At 48.0% G+C, this 18,125-nt stretch overlaps 1 protein-coding gene across 1 annotated transcript; it reads right to left on the reverse strand.

The window, feature by feature from the left end:
- Positions 1-9,661: 9,661 nt before the first annotated feature.
- PROK2 (prokineticin 2) lies at positions 9,662-17,407 on the reverse strand. The gene is made up of 3 exons (XM_058813098.1): positions 17,300-17,407; positions 13,269-13,394; positions 9,662-9,895 (listed from the first exon to the last, which is right to left on the reverse strand). The coding sequence occupies exons 1-3, from the start codon at positions 17,405-17,407 to the stop codon at positions 9,770-9,772; spliced, it is 360 nt and encodes a 119-aa protein (XP_058669081.1). The 3' UTR covers positions 9,662-9,769.
- Positions 17,408-18,125: the final 718 nt, after the last annotated feature.

Here is an 18,125-nt window from a genome sequence, read left to right on the forward strand (position 1 = left end):
TAATTACTCCCACATGAGAAGCTGTTGCTGCTTGTCCTGGGCTCTTACAAAAAGATGGTTTGAACCCCTCTCCCCATCCCCACTGACCAAAACACAAAGTTGGGGGGCTTGGTGAGCTCTCCCATTGACCTGTATTTCACCAGAATGTGCATTCAGTCTTCTCTCCCCCCCTCCAGGCAGCTGCATGACAGTTTCCCATATTCTGGGCACCACAAGTGCTGAGTACCACAGGAAATACCAATATCATCTCCCCCAGAGATTCTTCACAGTCTGGCTCAGAGGTCACAGCATGCTGCTTCTGCATATCTGTGGTGAGGGATTGCAGTTGTGCTGAGAGCTGCTCCAGAAAAATCTTGATTGCTGCTGGCATCTTCACTCACTCCCCAGGTATTTAACACATTCCTTACAAGCGTTTCCAGCCAAAATCTTCAAGTCAGCAGAGGTTTTTAGTATAGATTTAAATGTCAGGCCACCTTGAAAAATGGCACTGGTCTGAAACCCCAGTTAGCAGCTAAGATGGCCTCTGATTTACAGCACTCAGTGCCTGCAGTACTCTGGGGTGCTTGTAGCTCTGCTGATAGATTTGGAAAGGAGCTGAAACATTTGGCCTCAGCCAGATTATGTTGTTGGGTAAAGGTCTCGTTCAGTGGTTGTGCTAGAGGTGAAAGATGAGCAGGGGATGTGTGGCCCACAAGCTGTCATCATTTGCTTTTCCAATACCAGCTCTGCACAGAGGAGGTAAAGCTGCCTCCCAGACTGGTGTGAAGCCAGTAGCCTCGAGCAAAAGGGCAGGAATTTGGCTCAGTCTGATAGCAACAGTTCTTTCCTGAGGCTCTACCTGGATGTGGTGCAGCTACATCTTCAGAAGGCTGCTCTGCCGTATGCTGTGGGACTGCCCTGGGACACACTGTGCAGAGCTCAGAGGAGAGCAACGCTGGCATTTTCCCTCTTTTCCCAGAAAAGGATGTGGCTGGACCTCTGCCACCTGCCCCACATGGTTAAGCACAGTCACCTTGCTCCTTGGAGGCACCTGCACTCGCTCAGAATTGCCAACAAACCGCCCTGAGGGAAGTGGCTCCAGAGTAACAGACACACATTGGCAGAAGGCAATGCTGAGTGTCACTTCATTAGCTCAGGCTGCAGATTGGATCATTCCACACAGTATCAGAATACCCCAGAAACCTTATTAGACAGTTATGCTGCTAATCAAAAAATTATTAGAAACATGGCAGGGGGGCTGTTTTCTAATAGAAGTTTCCTAAAGTCATCATTTTTTGCACAGCTTCCTTTGTAGTTGCTCAAAACACTGCACAGGCTATAATTAACTCTATTGTGATAGGAACCAGGAAGCATTTCCCATGCTATGATGTTCTTAAGCTTCAGAATATTAAAAAATATATGACATGTTGAAGAAATGCAGCCATCCAAGAAAGACCATCCGTGAAGATGGTCTCCTAAAAACTGGTGTTGAATCATGCTGGGCTGGGGCTGTGCCTATGGATATCTTAACCCAAACCTCCTTTCATGCTGGTGACTTCTGATGCCATGTCATTCCTGAAGGATTTGTGTGGGGTAAATCCTTATCCACCAGTTGTAGAACTGGTGACCAGGAGCTGATTTTCCAGCTTGACATCTGTGGCACTCTGACTTTCCCTAGAGCTGCTGATGCTGAGCATCTCTGAGCCTATTTTCACTTAGTACAAATCATTAACTGCCCCACACCTTGATGCTTTACCCCAAGAATGATTAGTTATTCACCTTTCTAATGCAGAGAACCACTGATGGCAAGAGCATTATCACGGGTGAACAATCGCTGACTACACAAGCTTTCATCACTTTTAAAGTCAAGCTCAGCCTTTCATGCAAGCTGTTGCATTTCTGTATTTCTATTCATGTTTAATGACCTCAGCACTTGCACTCTGTCTTTGATCTCGAGTCATGCATGGCTGTACTGTGGATCTATTTATTGGAAGGCCGCTGCATTCAGTGCCACGTTTTTCTCATCTGCTGTGACCAGGTTGATAGCACAAAGCACTTTGTGTAGGAGGCTTTCAAGTTCAAAGCTAGTCTTGCAAGGGCACAGGGAAGCTGTGAAGTCACAGCTAATTTTAGTCAGTCATCATGGCACTCATAGAGTAGGCAGAAATCAAGAGATTGCCCGGTGGAGACAAAGCCCATCCTAAAAGTTTCTGAACGTTATCTCCTGGTATGTCATTAAAAAAAAAATAATCCTGTGTTTGTGTGAGGATGATTAACCATTGGAACAAATCATCCAGAGAAAAAAAAGGATCTTCCATCTGTGAGGCGTGCGGTGTGAGCCTGCGCGCCTGCCCACGGCACACCTGCCCAGAGCCTGCTGCCTGCCCAGCCAGGGCCCTGCACCCTGGCCTGGGGCTCAGCCCCAGCACACAGGCAGGGAAAAGAAACCAGAAACACCAGGGAACAGCACCAGAACCCTCTGTGTCTCAGGGTGATTCACTCCTCCCTTTTGCTAACTGTTTTACAACACCCATTTTACCATAGCGTATAAACAGCAGCGCTTGCTTCTCTCAGGAATTTTAGCAGAGGTAGAGCTAAAATGGCTTTGTCATTAAGGAGGGAAATACAGGAAGATTCAGAGGAAGGGCTGAAGTCTGGGTGCCTTCTGACAGTGAGAGAAAGAGGAATGATTTAGTGGAATATTACCTCACTGCATCGAACCACTCAATCTGTCCCCATCTGTCACTGAGCACTTGCAGGAGGGTGCTGGAAAGGAAATGTTGAGTGCCTTGATAGTCGAGTAAATCAAGTGGGTTTTTTCCTTTCCTTTTCCTTTCCCTCCCTCATTAGGCTCTGCACGCTCACAGTACACAGCAGGTCCCTCAGTGTGCTGTGCCCAAGGTGAGGGGACAGCCCCTGGGTGCCTCAGGGCTGCAGTGGCCCTGGGGCACAGAGACCAGCTGGGGGTGCCCACAGGGCTGAGCTGCCCCTGGGGGCTGCCCCTGTCTCCAGCAGAGCCCCAGGAGACACCTGGGTGTGGAGGAAGGTGGATGGAGAGGGAATATGTTCAGCCAAGCTGCAGTGACTACAGGGGGACAACGTGGGCACCTGAGCCAAGGAGCAGCAGCACAGGCAGAGGCAAAGCTGGAGCTGGGCTGTGAAAGCAAGAGGGACAGGTTTGGGCTGAGCATCACCAAAGGGTGGCCCAGCAGGGCGGTGAGGGAGGCTGCAGGAACCAGGCTCTGCAGGACCTGCCAGTGGGGACAGAGAGCTTGGCAATGATCTTCCTCCCCAGCAAATCCTAAATACTCAGCAGGACAGACATCTTCTTACTGTTTGTGCAATATCTGTCTCAGCCTAAGTGCTGATGGAAACCAAATCCAAATAGTTGAAGCTCTGTTGCAATGTGTGAAAGGTTTGTTAGCGACTTTGGAGAGTTTAATGAAAGGGTGGGGAAGGGAGCTGGAATTAGGACACCACCACAGTCAGGAAATTTTGCTGTTGGATTTGAAGGGGTGGGGGACCTTTCTGTCAAGGTTTCAGCCATGTGAGAAAGGAAATTGGAGAGGGAAAAATTAAGAACCTACTAATTCTACAGGATGTGGTGAAATTTTTGGAAAGAGTGAGAATGTTGGCAGCTGCCTCACTGATGCCTTTCCCTGAGCTGACCCTTCTGGTCCCATGAAAGAGGTCAGAGGTGTGATCTGCTGCCTGGGTTCCCATATAGCCTGGAGGAGTAAATAAAGGATGAATCCTGCACCCCCTGGAATTAATATCAGCTTTGCTGGTTTGCAAACTCCTTGCAGCAAGAGCCATATCTGCCTGTTTGTGGTGAAAGAGCCCACAAATCTCTGCATGAAATGCCATGAGTGCACTCACATGTGCAACAGAAAAAGTAAATAAAGACAACCCAGCCCTGCTTGCTGGGCTGGAACCAGGCCATATTCTTAGTTTGCTTCTGCACTGTGTTACTGCCTTGGGACTTACAAAGCCACATTATGCTTTAAAAGCAGATTTAATCCTTTCCATGTGTTACAACGCTGTGGCAGAGGCACTGCACCAGAGTTTGGGAGACCTGGTGGGGATCCCAGCCTAGGAAGGGAGACACTGCCCAAGCAGTGCAGTGCAGAGCCCTCCAGGGCCCATGGCCCATCCTTCCTGTGCCATCTGCTGGGATGCAGAGCAGTCATTGCATCCCAGGCTGGCTCAGGCTGCAGTGATGCAGGTATGCACTAAATGCAGCACAGGCACTTGCTTTATGTGGTCTGGGAGATTTGTGAACTTCTGGGGACAGGGATGTGCCTGTAACACTCTGATATCAGGTGTCTTAATTTGAGTACATGCTTATTAGGAAGGGGAAGCAAGGTGTTTGGGGTGGAGCATCAGTCTGGGGTGCTCTGGGCACTCCTGGTACACAATATGCACAGTTTACCAGTTTGCAGAAGGAGACTTTCTGTCCTTTTGGCATTGTGCTTGCCTTCATTTTCTGCCCCACTAAGCTGCTCACACTCAGATTTTTGGGAAACCCCTGCCACAGGGGTATTTACACCTCTCCTCTGTGGTTATATTGCTCTTTCCTCCTCTCTTGCACACTTTGCTGTCACCCTGCATTGTACATCTTGTCACAGAACAAGCTGCCATCCATCCTCCGCCCTTCAGTGCGCCAGGATTGCTCAGCTTCAGCCTCTCACATGCAGCCTTTCCCAGCCCTGATGACCAGGCAGAGTGACCCAAAGGCTGCCACCATCCTCCAAGGCACACATGGGGGAACCTGCCCTGCCAGGTCCTTGGAATGTGTCCTGCTGCACTGGGCTGGGTCTGCCTGCACTCAGGACTCTCCTTGAGAAACCACAGGTGATTTGCTGATGTGCATTAAACTCATCTCCGTTCCTGTGCTCAGAATTATTGATCAGTCTAATGACTGCACCCCTGCTGGTTTGCCATTTCATATCTATGTAACAGAGAAAGGCACATTGATTTCGCTGTTATCAAAATCCTATTGCATTTGCACAGTCTATTCTCTTCCTGCAATTTTCTAATTCCTTCTGGAAAACACATTACACATTGTCAGGATCAAACTCCTGAGACATCTTGTTTAAATCAAAGGGATTCTCAGCACCTTCTGTTTCTTTTGAATATCCATCTGTGCAGAAAGAACAAACCCCAGAGCTGCTGGGGTAGGGGGAGGCACTGGCAAGGACCTTGGTCTGGGGTCACACTTGCTGGTGTCATCCTTTGCTTTGGTGCATTGTGCTGATGAGGAAAATTAGCTCAGTCCCTCTTGACAAGGAATGTTAATGATCTCCAAACACACAAGGAGCTTTAGAATCACAATAAGACTGCTGTTTCCCACACCACTACAAATTAACAGTACCAACAATAATCACTTTTCTTACCTTAAAGTGCTCTCCATAGAGGAATGCATTATTCCCTTTTATCTTCCCAAACACCATGATGACCTTCAGCCAGTTCAGCTCCTTTCAGTTACTAGTTCTGTAAAACCAGTATTTGGCCTGAAGTATTTGTGTAGGGACCCACTCAGATTTGAGTCCCCCCTGCCACACAACCAGACTAATTTACCTTTTTGTCACCTCTGTAACACTTTTTTTAAAGTAGCAAAGTTTTCCAGGGGTGAATTGTGGGCAGGAGGATGCAAATAAAGCTGAGTTTCAGCTGGGCTTGCTGGTGCTCAGCAGCAGAGCCTTCCCTGCAGTCCCCCAGGCTTATAAGTGTGTGCTGGCCCAGCCAGCTGTGCACCCTCAAACCCCAAACACCTTGCTTCCCCTTTCCTAATATGCACCTAATCAAATTAAGGCAGCAACTCATTATATGTGATGGTGCCCTTTCCTGCAAGGTCTCTCTGCTAACCTAAAATCTGGCAATAAACATGGAAGTGCCTCCAGTTTGGTGGGATATCAACGTTATTCTATAGCATATCTGTAATATCAATATTCATATAATATTAAAAATTAATGCACACGTTTCTATTAATAATGAAATCACTGCAATATTAATAAAGTTAAAACACACATTGGCACAGATCTAAGTGCAGTGAATAAAGGGAAGTGTTTAATCCAGCCTCTCTCTTCACAGGCTGTGGGTATGGGGAATGAAATGGGGAATGAGGCTTTTCCCCTGCTCCAAGGAGTTTCCAGGGCTGCACAAGCTCTGTTCTATTTTCTCATCTGATTTCTCCTGCGAGGACCTTCCTTCCTTCCTTCCTTCCTTCCTTCCTTCCTTCCTTCCTTCCTTCCTTCCTTCCTTCCTTCCTTCCTTCCTTCCTTCCTTCCTTCCTTCCTTCCTTCCTTCCTTCCTTCCTTCCTTCCTTCCTTCCTTCCTTCCTTCCTTCCTTCCTTCCTTCCTTCCTTCCTTCCTTCCTTCCTTCCTTCCTTCCTTCCTTCCTTCCTTCCTTCCTTCCTTCCTTCCTTCCTTCCTTCCTTCCTTCCTTCCTTCCTTCCTTCCTTCCTTCCTTCCTTCCCTTCCTTCCTTCCTTCCTTCCTTCCTTCCTTCCTTCCTTCCTTCCTTCCTTCCTTCCTTCCTTCCTTCCTTCCTTCCTTCCTTCCTTCCTTCCTTCCTTCCTTCCTTCCTTCCTTCCTTCCTTCCTTCCTTCCTTCCTTCCTTCCTTCCTTCCTTCCTTCCTTCCTTCCTTCCTTCCTTCCTTCCTTCCTTCCTTCCTTCCTTCCTTCCTTCCTTCCTTCCTTCCTTCCTTCCTTCCTTCCTTCCTTCCTTCCTTCCTTCCTTCCTTCCTTCCTTCCTTCCTTCCTTCCTTCCTTCCTTCCTTCCTTCCTTCCTTCCTTCCTTCCTTCCTTCCTTCCTTCCTTCCTTCCTTCCTTCCTTCCTTCCTTCCTTCCTTCCTTCCTTCCTTCCTTCCTTCCTTCCTTCCTTCCTTCCTTCCTTCCTTCCTTCCTTCCTTCCTTCCTTCCTTCCTTCCTTCCTTCCTTCCTTCCTTCCTTCCTTCCTTCCTCAAAAGCTGGCTCCAGGGAAAAGCAGAGGGGACTGCAGGGCCATTGACATTTGGAAATACTTGTGGTCATTGGTTTCCCTATTATGAGTGTAAAGCAAAGGTAAAGGGTGCCCTCCCAGCCCCTTCCACTGCAGACAGAAATTAAAGGGACTCTGCAGGTGTGCTGGGGAGAGGAAATCTCCCCAGGATGGGAGAAAAGATAATTGATTAGGGCAGAGTTTAGGAAATAATGGGGATGCAAAAGCTTAATCTTCCTTCCAGAACAATTCTCTCAAATCAACTAACCTCCATTGTGAGTGTCAATTAATGGAAATTAAATTACTAAAAGGGGAATCGTAATAATTATTGCCAAGTGAATATAGTGGGGATGTAGGACAGTGAGGTTTTGCCTTTATCTTTTCTACATCACAGGGAAGGTGTGGAGAAGCCCCTCAAGGATGAGTATGGGATAATGCATATCTCAAAGCTGCACCATCCAAATTCCCTGTCCAGGAGTGTCTGCAGGACACAGGAACTTCCACTGCTGCAGAGGGTGTGAACTCTGAACCCATGTAATTGGGGCCCTTCTCATTACCCAGATAAATGCTTAAAGCCACAAGTTAATTGGGACAAATTACAACTACAAAGTTGCTCTGCTCTTGTCTGATAAACTCTCCTAGGATCTGGCAGGTCTGAGGCAGTCCTTAGGTATAACTCTTTTACAATGTCCACTTTTTTACAATGATACAAACCAGGGCTACTGCATTCACTAGGTGAATTAGGCCAGCAGGAGATGAGGAGCAGGGCTGCTGTTTCCTCCCATGGTTCAGTTTTTGTGCTCTGATTTTTAAAAATGGAGCAAGAGATGGGACCACAGGCACATTTGGACTGCTCCTATTTTTCTTCTTGATTTTGTGTAAATTGAAGTCTGTGGTATTGAGCTTATTTTATGGGGGCAGACATGGACAGAAAAGCAGCCACCACACTTCCAGTGTGTTCTGCAAATCCAGGCTTTGGGGGTGCACAGGGTGTTTGGGGAGCCCTCCTATTTAGGGACAACGGTAGAACCAGGCTTGGGGGTTGGTTTTAAATCCAGGTTATGGGAATTTCTGCCGTGCTGGCATGTCACTTTGAACTCAGTAAATGACTTAGCCTTTCACCAGCCCTTTGGGTTAGTGTTGAGCCCCTCTGAGACTTCAGATCTAATACAGGCACTTTGTACCTGATCACATTAATGAAAACCAGATGTGAAATTACCCTTCAGTGGCACTTCAGTCCTTTCTTTTTTTTTTTTTTTTTTTCTATCACCACTGCAAAGGGGGAGGCAAAATTCAGAGGCACTGGAGTGGGTACCCTGTTTTCAGCCAGGAGAATACAATCTCTCCCAAGACTTTTATTTCCTTGCCATATGCAGAATCCACAAGGATCTGGCAATACCTAATCCACTTATTCTTTTCTGTCCCCCAGGGAAGGTTGTGGAGCCCAGTAGAAGGTACCTGGTAACTGCCAGGGATGTTTCTCCTCTCAGTTTTACAGGTCTGGCCTGGACACAGTGTGCTCACTCCTCCAACCCCCCCCATCTCCACCAGCAGCAAAGCGCGGATTGTTGAACGATGAATGACTTCACTTTTCCAGTTCCAGCATATGTTTGCATGTCTGAGAGCAAGAAACATGTGAATCTCACACAAACTGTTGGAATTCCAGCTCTGGGGACTGACAAGTAAATATGAAGTCACACAGCATTTCATAGAAAACCCACAAATCTTATGTTTGCTGGGCTAAAGTTGATCCTTTGAGGCACCAGCCAAGAAAAACCTCTCATATTATTTACACAAGATTCTTCCAAATTCTGAAACTGCAGCTTGATTGAGGAATTCATGCCTTGTAAACTACAAGTTTCCCAAAAAACAGCCAGAGGCACACAATCTTTTGCTAAGCTACCCATAAGGAGCTCTGCTAGCTTAGGTGGTGAATCAAGTGTGGGATAACAGATTATACTGAATAAAAATCAAAAACCACAATGACAAAATAATGTTATAATATTAAAATAAATCAAATCATACACTGCCATTATTCTGATACAGAATTTTTGCACAGCAAATTTGATACATATACAAGAAGTCAGGCAGCCTATTAAATAAACTTCAGGGTTCCATTTTTCTTTAATATAAACTACATCTTAATACATAGTTTGAGATGATCAGGTAGTTTTACACCAATTCAAGTTACAACAGCTTCTCATCTTAGAACACTAAAATAAGTAAATCTTTTAATGCTCTGAATACTGAAATGTTTTGTTTCCACGTGCCACTTTTTAAAAGTGTAAAAACTACATCTATTGGTTAAACCTTTACCCTAGAGGTGTGCCTAACTTACAAATAAAATTATATTAATAAAGATATTAAATGCAATGTAAATACAGTTCTTTTGGCAATTGTCACATGCTTCACACTCTGCTGTTATCCAACTCTCAGTTCAATTCAGGTCTTCCAAAGTGTAAAGATGTGGCCAAATTTTTCCAAAACTGGCAATAAACTTGGATGTTTTCATTCTGGGGTTATACTAGAACCATGAAGCCCACAAAATTATTCAGGAATGGTCAAGCCCCTGCCCTCAGAGAGAGTTTTGCTCTAGTAGATGTTGTTTGGCTACCCCAAAATGAAATCATCCTCCACTGCGAGTCCCTCCTGAAAACCTTGGCCACAACAGCAGTGTCTCATCTCCAGCTGATGTTGGTGAGGCAGGGAAGGGGTGCAGGCTTTCCCCTGGCAAGTACCCCTTTTTTTGGTCACGACAACGAGAGAACAAAAATACTGAGCGGCTCTTTGGAGTGCAGAACAGTTCCTGCTAAAAGAAGACATCTTCTTTCCTGAAGTCTGGCAGACACCTGAACCTGCTGGGAGCAGTCCTGAGGCAGGCCAGGCCGGGCAGGCAGGGGCAGGTGTGGTGCATCCTCCGCCCCGGGAAGGGCACCTGGGGACAGAGCAAGCACATCAGCTTGTTGGGGTGGTTATTTCATCCTTTTCACAAACAGGATGGGACTGCTGGGGTACATTCCTTGAGCTTTATCTGCAGCATCAGCCTCATGACGTGGGTGCGACAATAGGAAGTTGGCAATACATACAGCCAGCAGCAGCCAAAGATTTCTTTGTTACAGAACGGCTTTAAAACTTTTTAGCTAATAACAAATTTACTATTCCCCACAATCAGTGGCAGGGAGAGCCACGGCACTGATGGCTGGGGGGATGAAACGGGAGGAATATTGGGGAAATGGGGAATGCTGCCCAGTTCCCTCCCTTCAGAGCCAGAGTTCCCCACGAGCTGCAGCACAGAGCAGATGGCAAAGGCAGCCCCAGTGTACACCCAGCCCAGCCACGTTAAGAGCAGGATGTTAACAGTCATGTTGCTGTGTAAATCTACATCTGTGACACATGTTCTCCATTTACTGCCATTTCATAAAGGAGTTTGTTGTGAAACTACACTGGCCTTTAACATCACGTTTTGTGGTGCCACTGTGAAGGGTTTTCTGCGTGTCCCAAACGCTGCCTTGTCACATGGCACAGAGCAGGAACCTTGGGATCCCGTGGAAATCAGGCTGGAAGGGACCTCTGGAGTCACCTTGCCTGACCTCCCTGTGGGCAGGATCCTTTTCACCACAGGGCAGAGGTTTCTCATTTCATCCCAGCCTCCTCCAGCCACATTGTGCTGCAGGGAGCACATATGGAGTAGATTAGACAAATTTAATTGTGCCATGACATCACGCACTGACAATCTTCAACAACTTGGTCACAAGCTCTGTCTCTTACAGGAGCCAAAAGGGACAGCCCAGTGGGAAGTGTCTGGGAGCCGTGGTGCTGCCAGCTGGCAGCACACACTGAGCATTCCCTGGATGCAGCAAAGGAGGCACAGAGGTGCAAAGCCTCTGCTACCAGCCAGGCAGGCAGCCCTAATTCCCTCACTTCCAGATGTCTGTGTGGTTGAAGCCTAAAATTTTAATATTCCAAGATTTTCTTGTGTCTGTGCACAAACTTTGTCTTTAAGAGAGTCCCACACAGTCCTCCATGCATGGTGGCAAGCACCAGCCTGACTCCAGTGACACCCTGCTGGGGCAGGAGGTGGGCACGGGGCTCACATCCCCTGAAATACCCTGGGCCAGCACCATCTGAAGAGCAGCCCCAGGATATGTTGTGGGTTTCCATGTGCCACCCACCACAGCCCCTCTACTCCAGTGTGAGCAGAGGCAACTGTTGCAGACATCTTTTCATTAAAAATCCTTTCCTTAGGATTTTTTCCTTCTGAGAAGCTGAGAGGCCTCAGAAACAAAATGTAAGCAATGGTTATGTGCTGCTGTGGACTGCAACAGGTGCATCTGTGATTGGTCTCATGTGGTTGTTTGGAATTAATGGCCAATCATGGCACAGCTGGCTCTCTCTCTGTCCGAACCACAGACCTTTGTTGATTCATTCTTTTCTATTCTTAGCCCAGCCTTCTGATGAGAACTTCTTTCTTCTATTCTTTAGTATAGTTTTAATGTAATATATATCATGAAATAATAAATCAAGCCTTCTGTAACATGGAGTCAGATCCTCATCTCTTCCCTCATCCTAAGACCCCTGTGACCACTGTCACAGGCAACAACCTCCCACCCCTGCTGGGGATCCCCATGGGAATCACCCCTTTGGGTGCTCACACCCAGCACTGCACCAAACCCAAATCCTGAGCTCTCAGCCTCCTGACAACTCAGTGATTTATTCTGAACCTTCCACTTGCTGCAAGGAAACGTTCCTTTCATTCCCCATGCTGCCCAACCTCACCTGCCTGCAAACCCTGCCTGGCCCTGCCTCAGACCTGGCCTAGAAATTCCAGCTGGGACTGCTAATGGCATCGGTCCATCACCATCTAGGTGTTGAGAAGGAAACCAGAAGGTGGAACCCCAGCTGCCAGTCATCTCCTCCAGTTATCTCCTGGCTCCTCTGGATGTCCCCGAGGTGCCATGGCCATGGTGGTGCCTGATTTTGATCTATCCTGCAGTAAATGAAAAGTTTTGGTGATCAGGGCACCCAGCTGCTCCCTACACAAGTATTTACCAGACAGGAACCACTGAGCAAACCCTCCATCCTTAAAATAAACTCATTTCACGTTCTCCAGTAAATCAATTTGGTTTGTGTTTCTCAGGAAGATCAGTGGAGAAATTAAAATTAACCTCATAAAGCTTATAAACATCAGTGACTTAGTGTCTGGGGTGGACAGGCATCTACTCTGATTGTAATTATGCAGGCAGTCAGCTTGAAATATATCAGACAGTTTAAATTATTGCCCAATAACAATAAGCTCATAAAACCCTCTAGAAGTCAATTTCTCTTATCCTAATTCCTGGTAATGGAAAGAGCCCTTACAAGAAGAACCTGCTACATTACATAGTAAAAATGACCATTTGGTCCCCAATATCACAGCAGAAGTTTTTAAAATTTAACTGCAATAAAATAGAGCCTTAAATTTCCTAAAACTGAGAAAATAAACTGAGAAGCCAGGCCTTGGAAGAAAGTGAGAGAGGCAGCTAACTAGCTGCACATTTATGATCTGAATTTATTGCCTCATATCTTCCACTTGTGATGACTCTTGGCCTGTGCAAGAGCACAGAGTCATCCCTGAGGATTACTCTGAAGACCATCAACTTCTCAAATTCCCTGGTAACATCTCACCCAGTCTTTTGTGTTTTAAATAAGCAGCTTTTTTCATATTGCATAAGAAATACATAATTATATAGCCTTAAATAAATGTACTTGCTAAAATCATTGTATTAATAATACAGTGTGTGTATATATGTATATATACATGGATATTTAAAATTAATAGGTAGAACAGAAACAAAGAGAGTCTGTGGAGACTTTTCTCAAGTCCAAATGTGTGTCAACGCTTTCTCAATGCATCAGCTGTCCCAACACTAACTGGTGACATTTTTATGCTTGTGACAGGATCCTGTCCACTGCCACTGGGGTTGGTGGCACTTGCTGTGCTCCTGCTCACACCAGGAGGGATTGGCAGGGCTGGGCTTGGGAGCTGCCAGCGCTGTTTCGGATCAGGCAACAAAACAAAGCAGCAACAACAAACTAATAAGAAAACAATCTGGGAAGCATGTAGTGCTTTCATCCTCTGATTCCCTTCAGCATAATTCTGACACTAATGCACTTCCTTACGTAGGAGCCTTCATCTCTGCTCCCATACAGACACAATGGCTGGATATTGTACAGAACGGGAAGCTTCCCTGCCTTTCCACCACATCTAGGCTTTGTGCCACGTGCTGTAGAGCTCAGGACACCCCTCCAGCCCCCAGTGAGGTACTCACTCTGTGGCTCAGGGGGTGGCAGTCGTCTCCCAGGCTGCCCATGGGGGTGCACATCCTGAGGCTGCGGATCCAGAGGCTGACGGCGCAGCACATCCCGGCCCCGCACTGCTGGTCTCGGTCACAGGCCTGCGTGCGACACAGCATCGAGCAAATTACACGAATAATAAATGCAGTCCAGAAATAGGATGGATCAGGTGCTCAGGAGCTGCCTCTGGCACCCCTAAGTTATCATGGCTCATTAAGGCTGGATAATAAGATTTAAGGCTGGTTTGCAATACTCGTGTCTCCCTTGGATTGCAACGTGCAGGCTCCTGGCACATTTTGGAGTTGGGACCAGGTTGTTTAAAGCCAGGACCACACACAGAGCTGCTCTGGGCCAAATCCAGGACTGTCAGTGATTTACAGTCCAAACTTGTGAGCACTGATGGCATGTGCCACTCGCTTTCCCAGCTCCCACATCAGAGCCTGAGTGAGCTCAGGCAGGAGCAAGGACCAACCACACCAAACTTGTCACCAAAAGAGTCACCAAACCACTCTTATGGAGAAGCTGAGATAGGAAAACATCCATTAATTTAATGACTTTTAAGGTAACTATTCCTTCTAACCTCACATGACAATACCATGGTTGTGAGTGCCCTTGCAGCACTGCATGAGAGTTTTGTTAGGGAAGTCCAAGTGGAAGTAGCTAAAACAATAGTTTAAATGTGGATTCTGTGGTTGTTATGTAGAATTACACATAGCTAAAAGAGGTCTTAAGAAAAGCTTTCCATAAGTGTCCACATGCAAAAAAAATGCTGCTGTGGTAGCATTCCCCTTCACGGGAGGCAAAAAAATATTTTAGCCACTTACCCAATACAGCTTAGATAAGCAGAAACCAAAATGCAAACTAGTGGGTATGTCTTGAAACCCACAAACCATGGAGAGCAATTGACACATTAGGGTTTGAAAACAAGCTACTGTACATCTTTCAGTTACTTTTTAATCAAAAGTTTATATAGATTTAATGCAAAAACCAGTCTCGTTTCTCCAGTGAGAAATGCCATCAAAGGTTCTGCTTACATCCTGAATGTAAGCTTGATTACCTCACTGCTCTGGGTGTCTGGCAGCAGCAGTGAGAGATGGAAGGCACTGGTCAGCACTACGTAAATGGGAAACTCATAAAAACATACGTAAATGTTGATAACAGCTCTGGGGAAGGCACATTCCCAGAGTAAACATGCTCTTGAGGGGAAAACTCACTGATCTTACCTTGGGATTTACATGATAAATGGCTTTAGACTGTACTCACTGGGTAAATATTGCACTGACCAGCAGGAGCCAGATCAAAATACATGTGTAAAGCTCAGTCAGTAGTTTAGGAAGAAGCTGTTGCATTAGGATCATTATTAAATATTTGTGTGTGACCCAAACAGCTCCTAAACACAGAGCTCTGTGCTGCAGGTAAGTCCAAACACAGAGCATTTGCTTGTAAGACTAATATGGCCATAAAAATATCACTCTAGCTTGGCAGATAGATTATACTCACTTTCTGACCTCTCTCTTAAAAAAAAATAAAATAATAATAATTTGAAAGTACTCTAATGATATTATTTTACCATAGTCACAAATAAAAATGCAGGTCCAGTGATTTTGGCTGCCACCAGCACACCAATGTCCACTGCTCAGCTGGAGTCACAGGCTCTGCTATTTCTCACTTGCCAGTTCCTGACTCCCTTTTTTTCTTAGTTATGTATCTCAAAGTCCATTCATCTCTGTGGGACTGGTCCTGGGGTGAAATACCACTCAGCTGAAAAACCCCCCTGGGTGTGTTCTACCAAACAAGTGTCTTGAATGTCCGGGCTGAACAATTTCTTTCCTGACCTCACACACGCATATTTACATCTGGCAGAACTTTTAAGGCTCCTTTTCCAAAAATGTATGACAAGTTTTGAAAATATTCGACCCAAGTGTTCCTGCCCACACCTTATCTGCAATGTGTAATTCCTGCTGCTCCTCCTAAACTTCCCCAAACACCACATGAGCACCTCATTTAAACACAGTTTTCCAGAAAATCAGCCCAAGAATATGTCCCAGGTGAAATTCCAGCTGCAAAGGCAACAGGTTTCAGCACAAGAACTACCACTGAATTGAGGAAAGCTTGAAAAAAGTCTTTAATCTGGAAAGGAAAAACACCTTTCAGGCTCAGGGGTTGGGGAACACCTACGTCAGCTCTCATCTGAGATTTGCCTGTTCATCAAAAGCCAAAAATGCATCAAAGTGGTTTAAGCAGAAATGCTCTGCAATAGTTAATAAAGTAACATTTTCTAGTTGTAATCTATTTTTACTTTTTGAAGCTGCCTTGTTCTTGATCTATTATTCAGTGCCTCACAATTACTTTATTTAATGGGTTAATTATGCTTTAAAGGTGTAGCCACAATTCTAATAACAGATAACTGCTCCTCTGTTGCTGGGAATGTTTCTACTTAAAAGAAACTTGAAATCCTCAATTATTAAAAAATTCCTTCACATTCTCTGCTCTAAAAAAAAAAAATAATCAGTCCTTGGAACTGATCTGACTTCCAGAGAAATGCCCACAAGCTGTTTCATGGACTTCAGGGGTCCAGACAGGGAGCCTGGAGAGCCACAGAGAAATCCACTGCTGTGAGTGCAACTTCTGATGGTTACAAAAGACATGTGAGCTCTCAAAGGAATGCAAATGCTGAGTTATTAATCCAAAGCAAACACTTAAAAAATCATTTAACTAAAAAGTGATGCAATGCTTTGGGTTAAATAACGTCTTTAGGAAAAAAAGTATTTTCACAGCCAGAGTAAATCTTGAGCCTAAAAACAACAACAACAGAGACTTATTTGCAAGGGGTGGCTTTTGTGGGGGAAATGCTACAGTCATAGGCAAAGAAAAAAAAGAAGGAAAACAGAGTTTTCTGAGGATTGTAATCCTGCCCTATACATGGAGGGGCTGGCGGAACTTGGGGTGCACAGTGGGCAGCGCAATGCCCTGAGCCAGACCCTCTCAGAGCACGTTTGGGGACAGCTGGGGCTGCATGCAGGGAGATGGGAGACAGCTCCAGCCCTGGAAAAGCAGCAGGAATCTGCATGCTCCCGGACCAGCCTGGAGAGAGCCCTCCGAAGACATCCCTCACCCCAAAGGAACAGACCCCACATTGTGGCATCCCCTCACCTCAGAGACCCACGGGTCCTGGCATTGCCCACCGCAGAGACTGACACATCCTGCCATCACTCACCTCAGAGAGACCCCAGGCTCTGATACCACTGAATCCAGACCATCCCTCATCCCTAGAGATGCCACGGCCGGTACCACTTACCCCAGACGGACCCCAAGCCCTGTCACCTCTCAGCACCTGGCACTGCTCTCCCTCCCATGCCCTCGTTATCACTTATCCCAGCTCTGGCCATCCGTCACCGCACTCGGCACAGCTCCATCCTGGCATGGCTGAGTGCGGACAGACCCCGAGCCTCGGCAGCGCAGAGAGCAGAGATGCCCAGGGAGCAGCCCCGGGCGACAGAGCGCTCCCCTCTCTCCGGGCATCCCGCATGGCAGAGCGCTCCCCTCTCCCTGGGCACCCCTTACAGCAGAGCGCTCCCTCTCTCCGGGCATCCCGCTCCCCTCTCTCCGGGCATCCCGCACGTCAGAGCGCTCTCCTCTGCCTGGGCATCCCGCACGGCATCCCGCTCCCCTCTCCGAGCATCCCGCTCCCCTCTCCCCGGGCATCCCGTAGAGCCGAGCGCTCCCTTCTCCGGGCATCCCGCACGGCAGAGCGCTCCCCTCTCTCCGTGCATCCCGCTCCTCTCTCCCTGGGCATCCCGCACGGCAGAGCGCTCCCCTCTCCCCGGGCACCCCTTATCCCGGGCAGTTCTCCCAGTCCCGCTATCACTTCCCGCGAACAAACCCCAACACCCGTCCCGCCGCCGCGGCGGAGCCCTCTGTCCCTCCGTCCCTCTGTCCCTCTGTCCCTCCGTCCCTCCGTGCGGTGAGGTCGGTGCCGAGCGGCGGCGCTCACCCCGGCGCTCACCCCGGTGATGACGGCTCCGTGTCCCGCGGCCAGCAGCAGCGCCAGCAGCACCAGCAGCAGCGGCAGCAGCGGCGGCAGCGCCGGCGGGGCTCCGCGCAGGCTCCGCATGGTGCGGCGCAGCGAGCCGGGCTCGGAGCCGCCCCGCCGTTATAAAGCCGGGGCTGAGTCACCCCCGCCCGGCAGCGCCGCGGCCGCGGGGCCGCGCTGACACCGCACACACCGCACACACACCGTGCACACGCCGTGCACACACCGCACACATTGCACACACACCGTGCACACGCCGCGCACACCGCACACACCGCACACACACCGCACACACCGCACACACACCGTGCACACACCGTGCACACACCGCACACATTGCACACACCGCACACACACACACACCGCGCTCACACCGCACACACCGCACACATTGCACACACACCGCACACACCGCACACACACACACACACCGCGCTCACACCGCACACACCGCACACATTGCACACACACCGCACACACCGCACACACACCGCACACACCGCACACATTGCACACACACCGTGCACACCGCACACATTGCGCACACACCGCACACACCGCACACACCGCACACACACCGTGCACACACCGCACACACCGCACACACCGCACACACCGCACAAATACCGCACACACCGCACACACACCGCGCTCACACCGCACAAATACCGCACACACACCGCACATCGCACACACACCGTGCACCGCACACACCGTGCCCAGGTGCACAGCTGAGGGAAAAGGGGCAGGGGGGACATCCCAGGGGAACATCCCACAGCACACTGGGGACATCCCGCAT

This window comes from Ammospiza caudacuta, chromosome 12 (genome assembly GCF_027887145.1).
Source record: "Ammospiza caudacuta isolate bAmmCau1 chromosome 12, bAmmCau1.pri, whole genome shotgun sequence".
NCBI classification, from domain to species: Eukaryota; Metazoa; Chordata; class Aves; order Passeriformes; family Passerellidae; genus Ammospiza; species Ammospiza caudacuta.